The sequence below is a fragment of the Procambarus clarkii genome, chromosome 22 (genome assembly GCF_040958095.1).
Source record: "Procambarus clarkii isolate CNS0578487 chromosome 22, FALCON_Pclarkii_2.0, whole genome shotgun sequence".
Taxonomy (NCBI): domain Eukaryota; kingdom Metazoa; phylum Arthropoda; class Malacostraca; order Decapoda; family Cambaridae; genus Procambarus; species Procambarus clarkii.
Window position 1 is genome coordinate 14,323,385 of NC_091171.1, and position 18,648 is coordinate 14,342,032.

The 18,648-nt window shown below is 48.5% G+C and overlaps 1 protein-coding gene across 12 annotated transcripts in view; it reads left to right on the forward strand.

Moving 5' to 3' along the window:
• Nucleotides 1-18,648, forward strand: part of LOC123757546 (F-BAR domain only protein 2) — a 375,820-nt gene that overhangs the window by 51,707 nt on the left and 305,465 nt on the right. For all 12 annotated transcript variants that reach the window (XR_011229389.1, XR_011229388.1, XR_011229387.1 and 9 more), the window contains exon 6: nucleotides 18,389-18,584. Coding sequence is in view for 9 of the 12 variants with exons in the window: in XM_069329477.1 (XP_069185578.1) it covers nucleotides 18,389-18,584 (196 nt within the window). In the remaining 3 variants the exon portion in view is untranslated. The remainder of the gene's footprint in view (nucleotides 1-18,388; nucleotides 18,585-18,648) is intronic.

An 18,648-nucleotide genomic window follows, 5' to 3' on the forward strand; every position in this document is an offset into this window, starting at 1 on the left:
TGGAGGAGTTGGTGGAAGAACACAACAAAGAAGTGACCACCGAAGAACTCCAAGCCCTTCAACAGGAACAGCAAGACAACGCAGCTGATGATTCTACAGTGGAGGAGGATGAGGCAGTAGCGAATGTCCCTTCTGCAGTAATTAAGAAGGTGTGTCAGATGTGAGAAGAGATTCAAACAATTGTTGAAAAGACTCGCCCAGAGAAAGCTGTAGTAGGCCGTTGCCGTAATCTTTTCAATGACAATGTGATGCCTTACTACAGAGACAGCTTGCGAAGAAGGGAAAAGCAAGCTTCCATGGACAGATTTGTGGTGAGAAAATCGAGCAGTGAGCCTCAACCAGGACCTAGTGGCACTCAGATAAAACGTCCCAGGGAGAGCACACCAGAAAGGTCCTCACTGCCTGATGTGATAATGGAAGGGGACTCCCCTTCCGAACAGTAACTCCTCTCCTCCTCCCTCCTCCTCACCATCTTCCATACGCCTACAGCATTCAACAGCAAGGTAAGTAATAACTTGAACATAGTTTTGTAGGTTTATTTAGATGAATTAGGTATAAAAATTTTGTTTGATATGGGGTTTTTAGGGTAGTCAGGAACGGATTAATTCATTTCCCATTATTTCTTATGGGGAAATTAGCTTCGGAATACGAGTTTTCGGAATACAAGCCGTCTCCAGGAACGAATTAAACTCTTAAACTGAGGTACCCCTGTATATGGTTTGGTCAACAATAAATAAAGGATTTAATATGGCTACTGCAGTCCACTTCAGTTTTGATCTAAGGGTTATCTTTTCTAGGGCTACAAGCAAAAATTATTTACAACCAGAGATATCTCTGTTTCAGAGAGTTATTCCTCTTACTGGGCTGACCCTACGCCAGGTGGTTCATCCGTACTTCATTGCCAAAGTGAGGCCTGTTTCAAGTAGTAGAGTTGAGGTGCTGTGGTTCTGACTTGGGGTGGAGGAAGAATCCTGCATCCAAATGCTGGATTTGCACATTAAGAGAGCTGTCCTTTTTGTTTCCTACTTATTGGGTCCCCTTACAAACCTTGTAGTGGCATAGGAATGGGTGTTAGTTTGCTATATATGTCTTATCTCACACCTTACAGTTTTGCAAACAGCTTTGTTTGATGGTATGGACAAGATGGCGAAGTCTTGAGGTGGTATGCCTTATTACCTTATTCATACAATGCAACTTTCAATCCGGAGTTGGAGCCCCTAAGGCAGTTCGTTGTTGACGTCGACCTCGTTCTGGCTGCTCCTGCGATGTTGCTGGAACCATGTGTATTGGCATTTGCCTTTCTATTGGATAATTTCAGCAACGTGGAGAGGGGGGGACCTGTTGCATGGGTAACAGCTTCTTCTCCATATCTACCTACCCAGGCTTTGTGCCCTGTCAGGGCATAACTCCATAGTCTTTAGACTGAAGGATGCCTACAATACTATACAATGCAACTTTGATTTGGCAAACTATGGGATCAACTCTGATTCATTGTATCCATAGATTCATTGCAACCAGGGATACCTTAAGGAGGCATTTGCATGATGCAATTTTTTCCTAATTGACAGGTAAAATGCATTGCTAGACTTTTTCTCCCAATGTGCTGTTTATGCACAATAATGATTAAAAAGAAGATTTAAGCCATCATATTAAAGCAGTTACCATTTACACCCAAATTTTTCCCCATGCTCAATTGGCTGATTTCACTGATACCATATATATCTGTGGAGTAGATGACTTTCAAATAAGATGACTGCCAAATTTCAGTTTGAGTTGCAATGTTTTAGCTCATATTGGTGATATAAGATAACCCCAAAATACCATAACCGTCTGTGGAGAAGTTTAGGTCGGTGAGCACTAAACAACTGAGACTGATATACCAGGACAATGAATTAAATAACTTGAATGTATTACCAGTAATAAGGTATCATTTGCAGACGAGTCGCAATAACGTGGCTGAAATATGTTGACCAAACCACATACTAGTGTGTGGTTTGGTCAACAAGGTATCATTCGGAGGGCGATTTATTGTAGGACACTTATGAAGACGTCAAAGCTAACTCACCGGATTCAGGCTGGGACCCATGTGATGTCAGTGTAAACAGTGAGACTCTGGATGTGCTTAGTTAGTTCTCAGCCTCAGACAATGATCCTAGTGATTTTGAAGGATTTTAAATTAGTTTTGCTTCTTAAAACGTTTTTTATTGGTTAAACTTCACACACTGGTAATAGATTTTATTGCAAAATAAAAATTGTGTACCCTACAACAGCTGTTTTCAAGACTGAAGACTCGGCAACCTTTGGTGACTTATTATTACGAAGCATTGTATGGGTTTTTGAGGTTAGTGTTTTTTGTACAGTATTTACAATCTAATAACTTCAAAATTTGTTATAGGGTGATATTTTAAATAGAATTTGATGTCCTCTATTTTTGTATCTGGTCTATTAGACAACCCCCATTTTTTTTGTTTTGTTTTTCTGGGGGGAGCCCCGTCGGCTCCCCGGAGCTTTACCGGCTGATATGCTAATGTCAGACTTTGGCATCAGTCATGTGTATGGAGTTCTAGGGCCTACCGGGGACCACGAGCCAGAACCTGGCCCCCTCAGAGAGGCAAGGGGAGCAATGGCCTATAGAAACCCCCGTGTGGTTGGAAGCATTCTATGTCTGCCATCGACCGGGTCAAGCATCCAGAAAGGTAAGCATTCCAAAACAAACCCCTATTCTGGTGAAAATTGCTACCTAAGCCGAACTAGTGAATAGAACTCTTCAACAGAAAACACGGAAACTAGTATGACGTCATACGTCACCGCGCCGCTGTCTGCGCAGCTCCCCCCTCCCTGGGAGGGGGAAGGGGGAGCCCCAGACCTCCCACGCCGGCTATCCACCCATCAGTTCTTCGGCTGATGCTATAGGCAATGGTTATGTGCTCCGGCTCCAGTGGTTGTTTCAGCACTGTACCTAGAGTGTGGTGTCTGTTTTCTAGGTGGTGCGTGAGCCGGGTGTGATTCTTCAGTACTCGGGCTGCATGCGCCTAGGGTTCCCTTCCCTAGGTGCCCTGTAAGTACTGCCCTTGGGGCTTGGGGCCACCTTCCACAAGTTCCTTGGGTCCTGCCCCTGCTTGGCCGTTTACCGCTTGGTTTTCGGCCGCTCTTTGTGTGCTCGGGTGTTCTGTCTCCCTTGTTCGCCTTAGAGTAAGGGGCAGTGTTTGCACTGGTGGGGCGCGGGGTACTGTGCAGCTTGTCTTTACCAATCATAGCGGCCGGCTATGTTCCGCTTGGGTACGCTGTCCTCTTGCGGGGTTTTCTTTTTCTTTTGTTTATATACCTGGTGGGGGGGTCTGCCTTCGTTCTTGCCCCTTGTGTCCCTTGTGTTCTGAGTATTTCTGGTGGTACCCCCTGCTAGGTCCCCGTGAGTGTACACGTCCCGGGGGTTCAGCTCTTAGAAAGTTGTTTGGTAGCTTGGGTGCCGGTTAGCAGTACCCTGCCTGGGATTACCTGAGCGCGAGTCCTCTTAAAGTAAACGCTCGGGACCCTGGGAAACCCCTGGGGGCGCGCGGGTCCGATGGATGTGACCCCAGAGCCCCCCCCTCGCTTCCAGCGAGTTTGAGGGTTGCTCTCACCTTTTGTCTCTGGGTGACTCTCTGTTTTGCCTCCGTCTGCTGCCTGTGGGGTCGGTGACACCTTCGACCCGGTGTCCTGCGAGTTTGGTTGCTCGTTGTGGCTCGGTTACCCAGTTGTGCTAACAAAGCGGGTGCGGGCAGCAGGGGCGTTGCACTTGAGCCTTGGTGGTGGCAACGTTCTCGTGGTTTCCTCCCCGGGAGCCCCGGGGCTGCCCCGTTGTATTTCGTTTTGGGACTTGGGGGTGTTGGTTGCTTCGGTTCCATCCACGCCCCCTTGTCTTTCCCCTGGTTCACCCTTCCTGCCGGCATCCGGTTCCTTACCGTCTGTAGGTTCAGGGCGGGGTGTTTGGTGGTGTTGAGACTCGGGCAGTCTCGGGGAATTCCCCTTCCGGGGTAGTGACGGGGGCATTTGGGCCTGTTCCTCCAGCCGTGTTGTATGAGTCTGCCAGTGGGCTCCCTTCCTTAGTGTTTTCACGGCTGCCCCGGTTTTCTGGTACGGCCGGGGCTTTGGGGGAACGGCTCGGCCCCGGGGCCTGTCGTGTAGGTTCCCGGGGCTGGGGAGGGGCTGACTTGGGGGGGCCTTGGCCCCGTTAGACCCCGTGGGGGGTTTTATCCCCCTCTAGGCGGGGCTTGTGGTTACGCGGAGTGGGGTCTTTCCTCCCCACTCGCCGTACGTGCTGTTGGACGTCGGCCCCTCCCCGGGCTCGGTTCCTTGGCCTTTGAGTCGGTTGGTTCCGTCCTGTGGGTGGATGTTTCCTCCCCCGCTTTTTGGGACGGTGTTTTTGTCATGTTTCCCCGTTCGATGGGGTTCTGCGTGACTTTTGATCTCGGGTGCGCCTGCGCCTTCGTGTGCCTTCGGGACTAGTGTTGGCTTCTGTGTTCTCGAGGGTACGGGAAGGTTTTTCGCTACTTCCCGCATTATTGGAACGTCTGTCGGCTCCTAGTACTTGTCGCCCTGTTGGGCTACTTGTCGCCCTGTTGGGCTACTTGTCGCCCTGTTGGGCTACTTGTCGCCCGGTTGGGCTACTTGTCGCCCGGTTGGGCTACTTGTCGCCCGGTTGGGCTACTTGTCGGCCGTTTGGGCTACTTGTCGCCCGTTTGGGCTACTTGTCGCCCGTTTGGGCTACTTGTCGCCCGTTTGGGCTACTTGTCGCCCGTTTGGGTTCCCTTTTTTTGGGCTCTTTGCTTCTTTGGCCGGTTTTATTGTTCCTGCTTCCTCTTTTGGCTCTTTTTCTCGTGCGATAGTCCTGGCTGGCGCCTTCCCGCAGGGAGGGTGTGCGGTTCGGCCAGCGTGTTATGCGCATGCGCCGTGGAGTTTGTTTTGGTCTGGGCGATGGTTCAGTGCTGGGGTTTTGCGCCCTTTTTTGCTACAGTGCTTCGCCTCTCGTTCTTCTCCCTGGCTGCGGTATGTGCCCCTTTGCGCCAGGGGTGTCCTGGTTCCCAGTTGTGGGGAGGACACCGCGGTTTTTCTGTGTCATGGGTGTGGACCGCCTCCTTCGCCTCTCCCTGTTCTCCTGCGGGTCCGGCTCTGGCGTCTTCACCTGGCGGTGCTCCCAAGTTCTTCTGGGCACGGTTGAGTCGTGTCAAGTTCGAGCCACCATTCGCCAGGTGAGTTTCTGCGGTCTGGCGTCTTTTGGCCAGGCGCTGGATGCGGCGGTGTTCATATACCTGTCTTTATTTAGGTATAATTTTGTACGACTGAGACCGTTCGCACACCAGTGGCTGTCCCTTTATCACCCCTTCCTGTCCCCCTCATGTGCATGTCCAACCCATGCTGGAGTCATTCAGGGGACCCTCCTTTTTTAATGTTGTGAGGTGTGGGGGTTGTAGGGTTGGTTCTGTACTCACCTGGTGAGGCTCCTGGCTGTGCTTGCAGGATTTGAGCTCTGGCTCTTGGGTCCCGCCTATCTGGTAGAACTTGCGGGATAGTACCAGTGGAGTGCAGTGGTGCTATTGGCACTTTTGGGGAACACTGTATTTCCATCAGTGGTCTGTACTTGTTACACGACCTACTTGCGAGCATAAGCCTTCTTGCTGGTTCGTCCGTGGACTTCCAGGGCGCACTGGCCTGTTTTCGTCTGGCAGTTCCGGCCCGTCCTGGTTGTGGGGGTATGTGGGCCGGTGGACTGCTCCTAGCGGCTGCCTGGTGGGCCATCCTCTGGCCGGTCTGGCCTGACCTTGGGCCGGGCTTGAGGTGTAAAAGAGCTCCCAGTACCTCATCCAGCAGGTATCGAGCGGGGTTTCTCCGCCGTCGGTCGCCTGGTGCAGGTTTCTGGGCCTGCAGGGTTTTGTCGTGTCTCCGTTGGCCCTGTCTGGGGTCTGCCTGCTCCGTTCTCTGCCTTTGCAGAGGGGAGTTGCTATTTACATGTTGCATGTTGCAGTGGTGCCTGTTGCTGCTGCTGCTGCACGTGAGCATTGGTACCGTGTTTCACGGTGGCGTGTCCTTGTTCCTGTGTCCGGTTGTGGAGTGGCGCTTTGCTGCCGTTTTGTGCCTGGGGATTGCGTGGGGTTTTTGTCCCTGCCTGATTGTCCACCCCTGGTTGTTCTCCTGGTTTTTTTTTTTTGTGCTTCTGCTCTTTCTTCCTGCCTCTTCTGCAGCAGGAATGTTCTGCGTGTGTTCTTAGGCGTTGGTCAGCCTGTGTCCTGTGATGTGCTTCTTTGTCTCGGTCTGTTGCAGTTGTTCGTGCCCCTTGGTTCGGGTCCTGTTCTGGCGGCGACCCTTCCGCCTTCTTTGGTTTTCCTAGCTTGCCCTGCCGGTTGTTGTTGTTTTAATTTTTTTTGGGGGGGTCTTGCGATGTCTCGCGTCGGACCCGTCGTTTCTGAACTCCTGGCGGGCTTGCATGCTTCGGAGTTTTTCTGTTCGGCAGACGTTCCATCTCCTTGTGCCGCCTGGGTTTCGGTGGTCGCGCCCGAGATCTTCTCGCGGCTCCGCCTTTTTCCTGGGCTCGGGGGGGCCTTGTCGGGGCTGCTTATGTTCTGCCTCGTGGTCTCGCCTCCGGTTGGTGGTCGGGTGGCTTCGTGGTAGGTGTCCCACCTGCGTGCTTCTTGGCGGCAGTATGGGGTATTTTGGCGGTCCTTCCTTTTCCTGTCCCTTCTTCGGTGGGTCCTTCTTGTTGGCTTGGTTTACTCTCGGCTTGGTTTTCTAGTGGGGGTTGGGGGCCGTCGTCTTGCCACATACTGTCGCCTCTTTTCGTGCGGCGCAGGCGGAGCCGCTTCAGCTTGCTTTCGGTCTTGGTGTTGCTTCTGCACCGTTAGTCAGCTGTCTTGTGCGTCATTTCACCTCCGGCCTGTTCGTGCGCCGCTTGCACCATCCTGGTCTCTGGTCAGCGTGCTCTGTCTTCTCCTCGGTTGGTAGTGTCCCTTCGGTTCCGGTGTGTTTTTTCGTCGGCTCTTTCCTTTGGGCCTTTGCCTCTGGGGGTCGGTTCGCTGTGTTTTCTTGCTCCTTCGGTTTTAGCGTTTTGGTTGTTTGATGGCAGCAGTCTCCATCTTTTCTGGCGCGGGGTGGGGCTGCTGCATTCTGGAGGGGTCCAGGGTTTGTTGGTGCTTTGTTAGTCGGGCCGGGGGTGTGTCATTTTTGTGTTCAGTGGCGGCCCTCTGCTGTTGTTTGCGTGCCACGGCGTTTGGGTCCGGAGCGCGTTTTGCGTTCCGGTTCTGTTCTTCCCGATTCGCGGGTGATGGTGTCCCGGGTGGTCAGCCGTGTTCTTGCGGCTAAGCTGCCTGTGTTCTTCCCTCATGCCTGTGGCGTTCGTGGCTTCGCTGCTCTCGCTGCCGTCTGGGCGACGTGGCCTTGCAGTCTTTCGGGCATGGATTTTTGGTGTTCGTGCAGGGGCCTTGCCGCTCGTGGTTCTCGTGTTGTTCCCGGGATTTTCGGGGCTGTGGCGCCTTGGGTTGGCGTTTGCTGCCGGTTGTCTCGCCTCCTTGGGGGGTGCGTGGTGTCCGCCTCCCGGTTTTGTCCCTTTGACCTTCCTCTGTGGGTAGTTAGCTCCGGGGAGCCGACGGGGCTCCCCCCAGAAAACCAGCGTTGAATGTAATGAAACGCCATTTTCTGGGTGAGACCCGGAGGCTCCCCGGCAACCCTCCCTCCCTCCGGTCGGCGTTTTTCGCGTGTTTTGACATCCAGCCTCAGAACTGATGGGTGGATAGCCGGCGTGGGAGGTCTGGGGCTCCCCCTTCCCCCTCCCGGGGAGGGGGGAGCTGCGCAGACAGCGGCGCGGTGACGTATGACGTCATACTAGTTTCCGTGTTTTCTGTTGAAGAGTTCTATTCACTAGTTCGGCTTAGGTAGCAATTTTCACCAGAATAGGGGTTTGTTTTGGAATGCTTACCTTTCTGGATGCTTGACCCGGTCGATGGCAGACATAGAATGCTTCCAACCACACGGGGGTTTCTATAGGCCATTGCTCCCCTTGCCTCTCTGAGGGGGCCAGGTTCTGGCTCGTGGTCCCCGGTAGGCCCTAGAACTCCATACACATGACTGATGCCAAAGTCTGACATTAGCATATCAGCCGGTAAAGCTCCGGGGAGCCTCCGGGTCTCACCCAGAAAATGGCGTTTCATTACATTCAACGCTGGTTTTTTATGATTTGTGTTGTCTTATCTTCTGAGATATATGGTAATTTTTTATTACAGACCTATCATGTGATGAACAAATATGATGTGTTGTCTTATCTGCCGAGATATATGGTAATGTTTTTATCATGGACCTATCATGTGATGAACAACTATCAAGAAAACATATCTGTAAACAGATTTCACTACATCTAACTTACTTCTCACTCACCAGCCTCAAAGCCTCTTTTTCAAAGGCAACAGAGCCCATACCTAAATGAACAAAACTGTGCCAATTCAAATTGAAAATGAACAGTAGAATTTTGTTTTAAATACTGTATACTCAATGGCTTTACCATGGCTTCATCTCTTTCTCCTAGCCTTCATCCATCTATGAAAATCATTAAAAAGAGAGATTGGAGCCATATTAGGAGTTATCATTCACAACCTAGCATTTCCCATGCTTTATGGAAGAATTTCACCAAGTGAAATTTCAGTTTCAACTAATCTTCAGATGAGAAAATTACCAGGAGAACCTGACTGTAAAGTGATTTCACCCTCATTGCCAGTATTTGTTAGCATATATCCCCTAAATCTTGTTCTTTAAAGGTAGGTCTAAGACCACAAAATACTGTAAATGAGCCAGACCCATCAATTTATCCACAGGTCTGTAAACTCTAGCCTCCCTATACATTGCAAATCTGCAGTAAATTCATCTTGGAAAATATGTGTTGCCACAGAAGATTTGTGGTACTGAGGTTGCACTGTATGGTTAAGTTTAACAATATAGTACTGCTCCCTGCTGGCCAAGATTACCCTTTGATAGGCATGCTATATTTATTCCATTCATGTTGGTGCTCCTTACATCTTACGTCATCTATACCGATGATAATACTTTTCAAGATGCTAGTGCTCTCTAGTGGAATACTGTTGCACAATGACAGTCCCTTTCAAAGCTGGAGAAATTGCTGACCTGGAAAGCATGCAGAGCATACTGCTAGAATCTGCTCAGTAAAACATCTAAACTAGTAGGACCGACTAAAGAGCCTAAATCTGTATTCTCTTGAGCGCAGGCAGGAGAGATACATAATAATTTAAACATTGAAAATAGTAGAGGGGCTGGTCCCAAACTTGCACACAAAAATAACATCACATGAGACTAGAAGGCATGGCAGGATGTGCAGAATACCCTGTAACGGGGGGTGGGGGAAATAGCTCTTATCTTGTCCATTATTCCACCCCCCAGTTAACTAACGAGGCCGGGGGAAACAGCTCTCTCTAGTCCGTTATCCCGTCCCCAGTTAGCCAACTATTCTAGAGCACTCCCAGAGTTCCTAAGGCAGCCTCTCTCGTTCAACACCTTGTAACCTAGGTATTTGACTACCTAGGTGTCAAGACTACAAGGTGCCATAACTTGATCAGCTACCCGAAACTCTAGAGAGAACTCTAGAATACAGAATCATTGCCACAAATGTATAAGAGAAAACGAAAGGAAAGAAATGAATAGTGAAGTAATTAGTGAGGGTTTGGGGTGAGAGGTAGGGAAGTGGGAGGAGCGAGGAGGGTCATTAGTTGAAAGAGAGAGTTTAGAGAGAGGTGGAGGGAGAGGTGTAGATAGGTAGAAGTAGAAGGGTAGATAGTAGAAGTAGAAAGTAGATAGTAGAAGTAGAAAGTAGATAGTAGAAGACAAAATGCTGCCACCATCCATTCATGATCATTACATACAAGACAAGGAATGGAACTTGTCTGTATCACAATATTCACCAAAGATGTTATCAAGAGATCATTATTAGTATGGTCCCATCTTTATCATGTACTCATTCTAAACCATGAAACCAGTAACCACAGAGGCTTTCTCACCTCAACTCAAAATCTCTAGGGAACAAAATAAAGTCCATTTAAATAATAAATTCAACAATTATATTTTTCATGATAAGTATCATAACTTAAGCAATCCAATTAAAATGTTAAAGATTAATATTCAAAGTGAGTCATCCTCCAAGAATTTGAGAACACTACAATTGACTGCCCCTGATCATCACACAACACTTGTAAAACACGACAAGTCACCTTAATGTTCACTCACCGAGGACTGAGTCTAAGTTGAATAGAGAGGGGGGGGGGTCTGTAGCTTGACAGAGACTATCTCGCCCCTGCCGGCCGACAGCCTCCCTGCTAGGGACGTCTTCTCTGCTCTGTTGGCTCGTCTGCTGTTCTCTTAATGCTTAATGCTCGATAGCTCTCCGAGTTTATATTGGGGAACCTAGTAGCTAACTCCGCCCACAAGTAGATAGCCTCCGGCACTCTACCAAGCCACTCCTTAAACGTCGGCATGTTTGAAGGCTACCCGGCTCCAATTATAAGCTTAGCGGAAGCAAGGTGAAATTCTCATGATCTGACCTCAGGTCACTTGAGGTCATTAACGCTTTGAGGTGTGACTTTCCGGTGGACAAACTGGTGCCTTCTCTAATCCCTGTCTCTGACTCATGTACTCTATGTATTAAACTAAACCAAACACTTTTACAGTGTTACATCTCCCCTTCTCCCCGAAATAAAGTTTTTGCAACACTGCTAAAGCAAGCTAGCTGTGTGCAACAACTTTATTAACGAAAAAAAAAAATACATCCTAGCTAAACAAATATACATCATCCTACTCTAAAAAATGAAATATGTAGACAGACGTCCATTGTCTCTGGCTGGGCGACGTCACTGCTTGGTCTTGTAGATAATCCTGTACCACATTTCTTCAACACAACTGCCTCCGTCGGCTCTCCGTCGTTAACGCACAACAACCCTTGGTCAACCCGAAAGCCGTTACTACTTGAACTGCACACAGGACCGTGGAATTCGGTTGTCCCAGCTGATCTGTAATTGGCCCTACGTCAGTCACCATGAGAGTCACCAGTCACCATATTGGGGTTCTTCACAGCTATATGGACTACAAGTTTCGAGACCTTCATATAGTTGCCAACAGTAGAAATCCCATCCTACTCTTCTTCCTCCCTGTTGCTCCAGCACGCCTCCTTCAGAGAGCCACTTCTGACAGCCACATCAAGTCCGCACGACACAGGAAGAATCACTCAACAGAGCAACATGCTTGCAGGAGGGGCGGCCAGTTAAGGCAACCGATCCTGTCTTGCAATTACGCTCCATGCAATGATGCTGACACCAGCAAGGGACACTAGGCATCGTGTCTCAGCTTGTCTTATCTTCTTCTTTCTTCTCTCTTCTTTCTTCTCTCTTCCTCCTCCCATGGGTCTTTGACAAGCGACCTGGAGTCCATTGGGGTCCGTCCGTCCTGGGGTCCATCCTGGGTAGACTGATGTTGGTGGGACAGACTGGAGTTGTTGTTGCTCCTCTTCCATCTTTACTGGGTCGTCTGGGGTCGTCTGCAGAACGACCTGGGGTCCACTGGGGTCCACTGGGTAGACCAATGTTGACCGACCGAGAGGGCTGCATCTTGGGGTCCCCGGGGTGGTGGTGGTGGTGGTGGTGAGGAACGCCCCTGAGTCTGGTACCAAGCAGCCGTCTGTCTCTTCTGTATATGCGCCTCGCCTCTCTTCTGGCTCCCACCTGTGGATGAACAGAAAGGCGACAATACCCGTGTTCCATCCTGTTGTGTGACCCTGTAGTTTGTATAGGGTTCACACAGTCTAATCATACCGCTCTCCTCCTGGCAACAACTACACTTAAATTTAAATAATCCAGTTGACACTGAATGAAATTGACTTGGTGGAACATAAAACAGTACTAGTTAGAGAAGTAAAACAGTAAAGTTAGAGAAGAGAGAGGATAAGGTCGTCACTACTTTTAACTTGTCACCTAAACCAATCTCCACAATAAATATCAAAACTAATAGACAAAACACTAGCCTAACTTAACTGTACCGTTCCTAATCTTAACACTTTCGCGCTATCTGGACGCGCCGGCGCGTTCGGTTTCGTCTAACGTAAACGCATAGTGGACATAAAGTTATGTCTACTTTTAAAATATTTGTATAAAATTCAATTTTTATCCGATTTACTTTGGGTTTGTTTCAAACTGCGCGCTATGAGGCTCTCTTTCTCACCACTAGGCTGCATGGTACAATAAGTTCATGAAAGGTGTGGATAACTTCGATCAAATGGTATTTTGTCCCAAACGGGTTGCAGGTGGGTGACTTTAGCCGTTTATACTGGTAATTCTTCCCCCATATCATGTATTATATGCATATGTCTGTTTAGGGAATTTTATTCCGATCAATATACAACCAAAAATAACTGTGTGCAACAAGTATAAACTTGACAAACATTACAAAAGTAAAAATATTTCGTGTGTGTTTGACGCTCACTGATATGTTCCAGCGTTGTTTTATATTTGTCGCTATTCTAACTTACGCTTTGTTGATATTTTTTACCTATGGGCACATAGAACATTCTATTGCGAACACATTGACATAAAAATGAATGACGTACATAGAAAATTAATGTCATGAGAGTGAAATAAGTATAAACTTTCAAAGCGCCGTGCGTCGTCCCGTCACCGATACCGGGTAACAATTTCACCACTTCCCACACTCTTGCAGGCGGGCTGCATCATTATTCTACGCTTATATTCATATCACCGTGTTGGGAATTTCATTGCGAGTCCATTGATACCAAAATTAACGCTGTAGAACAAGTGTGGAGGTGATTACAATCCCAAGAGTAAAAACATTTTGTTGCTGATGGGCGCTCACGGCGAGTCATCTACGTAGTTATTTATTTGGTGCTGGTATCCCTATATGTTTCGTGACTTATTTTACTGATGTTCTTCTAGAGAATTTTATTGCGAACACGTTGGTACCAAAATGAAATACGTAGCATGAGAACAAAGGTCAGAAGAGTAAAAAGAGTATACACATTTTTGTTTTTACGCTTAAGCGATAAAAACGCAGCGCGCACATTCGGTTGGCTGAGTGACCTTTGCGGAGAGCGCGAAAGTGTTAAGTACATAATATCCATTACTCCCACCCTTAACCTACAGCCACCTACGTGACCCAGAGTGTTTCCCTAGCTTCTCCGCCGGTCAACAACTCCAACTGTTGCCACCCCTGTGACCAGACTATCTAACGTCGAGCGTCCCCAACGTGAAGTCTACTGACATACTAAGCCTCCCCCTAGTATGCTGTACAATACCAGTACACCTCGGGTTATTGCGTTCAAATGGAGTAAAACAGTCGATCGCAATAATCTGAGCAGAACCACCACTTAAAACTACTTAAGAACTACACCTGCCAATCCCCAACTGACCTGGAGACCAGCGGTGGCTGGGTGTCCCCGTGGGACATGCGAGGTCACCTGTCACACTCAGGTGAGCTCCACTACCAACACCGCTAAGTTCCCAAATCACCAAATCTTAACACTAACATAAATCACTACACTCGCAAGTTCTGGTGAACATTCCCTGAATTTCACAAAACTCACAAAATCACTAAACCACATCGCCAGAGAATCACTATCTCCTAACCTGGAAAAAGCTCGCTAAATCGCGAATATTAAACACCTGTCAAGATCTCCCTGATAGCGCCTGAGCGGCAAAAGGACACGTGGGACTGAACAATGTTAAAAGAACACCATCTACCTACAACATTGTTCAACACCGCTGCCATCATTGTAACGGGGGGGTGGAGGAAATAGCTCTATCTTGTCCATTATTCCACCCCCCAGTTAACTAACGAGGCCGTGGGAAACAGCTCTCTCTAGTCCGTTATCCCGTCCCCAGTTAGCTAACTATTCTAGAACACTCCCAGAGATCCTAAGGCAACCTCTCTCGTTCAACACCTTGTAACCTAGGTATTTGACTACCTAAGTGGTAAGACTACAAGGCGCCGTCACTTGATCAGTTACCCGAAACTCTAGAGAGAACTCTAGAATACAGAATCATTGCCACAAACGTATAAGAGAAAACGAAAGGAAAGAAATGAATAGTGAAGTAATTAGTGAGGGTTTGGGGTGAGAGGTAGGGAGGTGGGAGGAGCGAGGAGGGTCATTAGTTGAAAGTGAGAGTTCAGAGAGGGGTGGAGGGAGAGGTGTAGATAGGTAGAAGTAGAAGAGTAGCTAGTAGAAGTAGAAAGTAGATAGTAGAAGACGAAATGCTGCCACCATCCATTCATGATCATTACATACAAGACAAGGAATGGAACTTGTCTGTATCACAATATTCACCAAAGATGTTATCAAGAGATCATTATTAGTATGGTCCCATCTTTATCATGTACTCATTCTAAACCATGAAACCAGTAACCACAGAGGCTTTCTCACCTCAACTCAAAATCTCTAGGGAACAAAGTTAAACACAATTTAAATAATAAATTCATAATTATATTTCACATGAAGTATAATAATTTAGCAATTCAATTAAAATGTTCCAGTTTAATATGCAAAGTGAGTCATCATCCAAGAATTCGAGAACCCTACAATTGACTGCCCCTGATCATCACACAACACTTGTAAAACACGACAAGTCACCTTAATGTTCACTCACCGAGGACTGAGTCTAAGTTGAATAGAGAGGGGGGGGGGGTCTGTAGCTTGACAGAGACTGTCTCGCCCCTGCCGGCCGACAGCCTCCCTGCTAGGGACGTCTTCTCTGCTCTGCTGGCTCGTCTGCTGTTCTCTTAATGCTTAATGCTCGATAGCTCTCCGAGTTTATATTGGGGAACCTAGTAGCTAACTCCGCCCACAAGTAGATAGCCTCCGGCACTCTACCAAGCCACTCCTTAAACGTCGGCATGTTTGAAGGCTACCCGGCTCCAATTATAAGCTTAGCGGAAGCAAGGTGAAATTCTCATGATCTGACCTCGGGTCACTTGAGGTCATTAACGCTTTGAGGTGTGACTTTCCGGTGGACAAACTGGCGCCTTCTCTAATCCCTGTCTCTGACTCATGTACTCTATGTATTAAACTAAACCAAACACTTTTACAGTGTTACAACCCCGTTGAAGAGCAGAGGTGCAATAGGTACCCCTTCGACCCGGAGTCATGCGAGACTTGTTCCCCACTCAATTGCGTGCGCTTGACAGCTGAGTGAACAGTGCTTTGGATTCGTAGTCTGAGGTTCCAGGTTCGATCCCCGGTGGAGGCGGAAACAAATGGGCAAAATGTTTCTTTCACCCTGATGCCCTTGTTACCTAGCAGTTAATAGGAGTTAGACAGATGCTACGGGCTACTTCCTGGGGGTGTGTAACAAAAAAGAGGCCTGGTCGAGCACCGGGCCGCGGGGACGCTAAGCCCTGAAACCTTCTCAAGATAACCACTCGTTCTCCAATTTACCCATTCTTCTTCAGAAGATCTTGGGGGTCAAGTGGCTGTCGCGTTACATGGTAGGTTTTTCTTAGTGCAACGCACTAGGTTTGTTGTCTGGTCGAAGGCCCAGGGGCTGCCCCCGTTTTGGTTTTAGGAACTCGCTTGAGGGCATTGGTCGCTTCGGCCTTGGTTCAGTCCATGCCCTGGAGTCTCTTGTCATGCATGTCGGCAGGCCGTCCTTGCTCTCTTTTGATTTTGCTTGGGCCCTGGCTCTTAAGTTTTTGTCTCCTTTCTGTCTGTCTGTCTGTTTTCGGGCACAATCATTTCTCAGCTTTTGCAGACGGCTTCTGCCAGTTGCCATCCTCCTCCTGAGTTGTTGGTGATCCGGGGTGGGTGTTCTCGTGCTTCCCGGAAGGATCGTGCCATGGCTCAGATATTGACAGATGGAGGTAGGCCCTTGGTGCCAGCTTCTGAGCTGGTGCCTCCTCCGGAGCGGTCTTCGCGTGGTCGGCACAGTGGTCGCTCTGCACGTACATCGGCTTCTCTGATGAGGCGCCAGCCCTTTTGTGGGTCGTCCCAGTGATGGGGGGGCACTGGGTGGGCGGCCAACCCGTCCTCTTAGAAATAACGTCACTTTTTGCTCGTATGCGCGCTATGGCCAAAAATGGATGAAATTTTAAATGAAATCGGCTCACGAAAGTGATGTACTATCCTGTTTTTTGTTTGAGTCCTCTGGCTTACTCAGAAAGGTTAGGAGAGGAAGCTTTCAATTAACATTTTTCATGACGTTTTGAAACTTAAGGAGAATTTCCTGCCCACCTAACCTACTAGAGGACCCTTAACTTACTGTTTTGGAAAAAAAAATCAAAATTTATTTTCAATTTTTGTCATTTTCAAATTACGTCCATATTTGGCCATACGGGCAAATGGTCAATTCAGCCATAATTTGTAAGAGGACAGGTTGGGGAAGCTGGCTTTGTTTGCCCATGCTTGGTCCCACAATTCGTAGGCGTTTCGGGACTTGTCCTCTGGCTGGTGGTAGCGGTGGTGGTGGGTGGCTTCTCTTCCTCGGAGGTTTGGAGCTGGTGGGGCAACTTCTTTCCCTTTGCTCCGTCGGGTCATCTTGGAGTGGGTGAGCTTGGGCGTGGTCAAAATGACCTCGTCCCTCAGGCGGATTTCCCTCCTGTTTCCAGTGCCCAAACGGGACTGTGCGGATCTTCGGTTCATTCTGGACTTGTCCTGTCTGAATCGATGGATTTCTTGCCCCTCCTTTCGGATGACCACTCTGTCCATGGTCCGGCTTCTCGTGGATGGTGTCTCTGGACCTCCGGGATACGTATTAGCATGCCCCCATTCACCTGGGGTTCAGGGACTTGTTAGGTTGTGGTCTGGCAGCAAGCTTACTACTTTCGTTGCCTTCCCTTCGGACTGAATCTGGCACCTTGTGTTTTCACCCGTCTTACCCGGGTTGTGGTGGCCCGTCTGCGTCTGCTAGTTTTCGGATTGTGGCCTACCTTGACGATTGGTATGTGTGGGCTCCCAGCCAGTCTGCTTGTCAGGGGTTTGGTTCTTTCCCAGGGGTTTGGGTTCCTGGTGAACAGGGGGAAGTCCCATTTGGTTCCATCCCAGGTTCGGATTTGGCTGGGCCTTTTCTGGGGGGAGCCCCTTCGGCTCCCTGGAGCTTATCCAGGCTGATATGCTAATGCTAGACTTTGGTATCAGTCATGTGTATGGAGTTCTGTGGACCTACCGGGAACCACAAGCCAGAACCTGGCCCCCTCAAAGAGGCATGGGGGAGCAATGGTCTATAGAAACCCCCATTGGAAGTTGATTAGAAGCATTCTGTCTGCCATCAACCGGGTCAGGCACCCAGAAAGGTAGCGTCCCAAAACAAACCCCTATTCTGGTGAAAATTGCTACCAAAAGCCAAACAAGTGGACAGAACTCCCCAAAAAGAAACAAGCAAACGATCATGACGTCACATGTCGCCGTGCCGCTGTCTGCGCAGCTCAGCCATACCCGGGAGGGGAAAGGGGGAGCCCCAGACCCTCGCGCCAGCTATCCACCCTTCGGTTCTAAGGCTGATGCTAGAGGCAACGGTCGTGTGCTCCGGTGGTTGTTTCAGCACTGTACCTAGTGTATGGTGACTCTCTGCTAGGTGGTGCGTGAGCCAGGAGGGGTTCTCCAGTACTCAGGCTGCATGCACCTAGGGTTTCCTTCCCTAAGTGCCCTGTTAGTACTGCCCTTGGGTCCTGGGGTTAACTTCCACAAGTTCCTTGGGTTCTGCCTCTGCTAGGCCGTTTACTGCTTGGTTTTCGGCTGCCCTTTGTGTGCTAGGGTGTTGTCTCCCTTGTTCACCTTAGGGTGAGGGGCAGTTTTGCGCTGGTAGGGGCGCGGGGTACTGTGCAGCTTGTACAACATATTTGAGGTTCAAACCTCAAACATGTTGTCCCTACCTCATTTTTTGAACATCTGTGAACAATGCATTTGTTTGTTTTGCTTCACTTTCTTTCTTGGAGGTTTGTTTCTTCAGTGAAATTGATTGAAACTTGATTCAATGAAATTGATGAAATTGAATTGAACCCCCCCCCCACACTGTGAGAGTGGGGGGAGGGATGTCAGATTTTGGCTACAGGGAGCTACTGTAGTGTCCCTGGAAAGAGACATTTAATTACTTTTAATGTTGGTGTTTTTCTGCACATTGTTTTTTTTAGCTTTAATCAATGGCCTCTTGTTCTTGAACTAACAGAATTCAGAAATTCCTCTTTGTTGACTGTCACTTCCTGTCACTGTTTTACATGTAGTGATCATATCGCTTCTTCTGGCCTTGGTATATATATATAATACTTACAGCCTCTGTTCATAACTTTTGTTTTAGTCAGCAAATAAGATGTCCTTGTTTAGGCTTGATACTTAGTTTTATTTATACTTTAATTATTTCTCAAAACTTTTCAGAAATTTCAGAGTGTAGAGGAAGCCCATTTGGCACAGATGCTGCAGTTTGTACAAACCTACATAACTGTGTTGCAAAGTAACCACGAAGCCATGGGACAAATTCATCGGGATCTCCTTAATCAGTATTCTCAGTTCTCTGTAGAGAAGCTCCTTGACCAGTTTGCTCTTTCCAAACACACCGGCCTCGAGAAGCCTAGTAAGTTCATTGCATTTTAATGAAAGCATCTAGCCTCCAACCTTGGACAGACAGACAAACACAC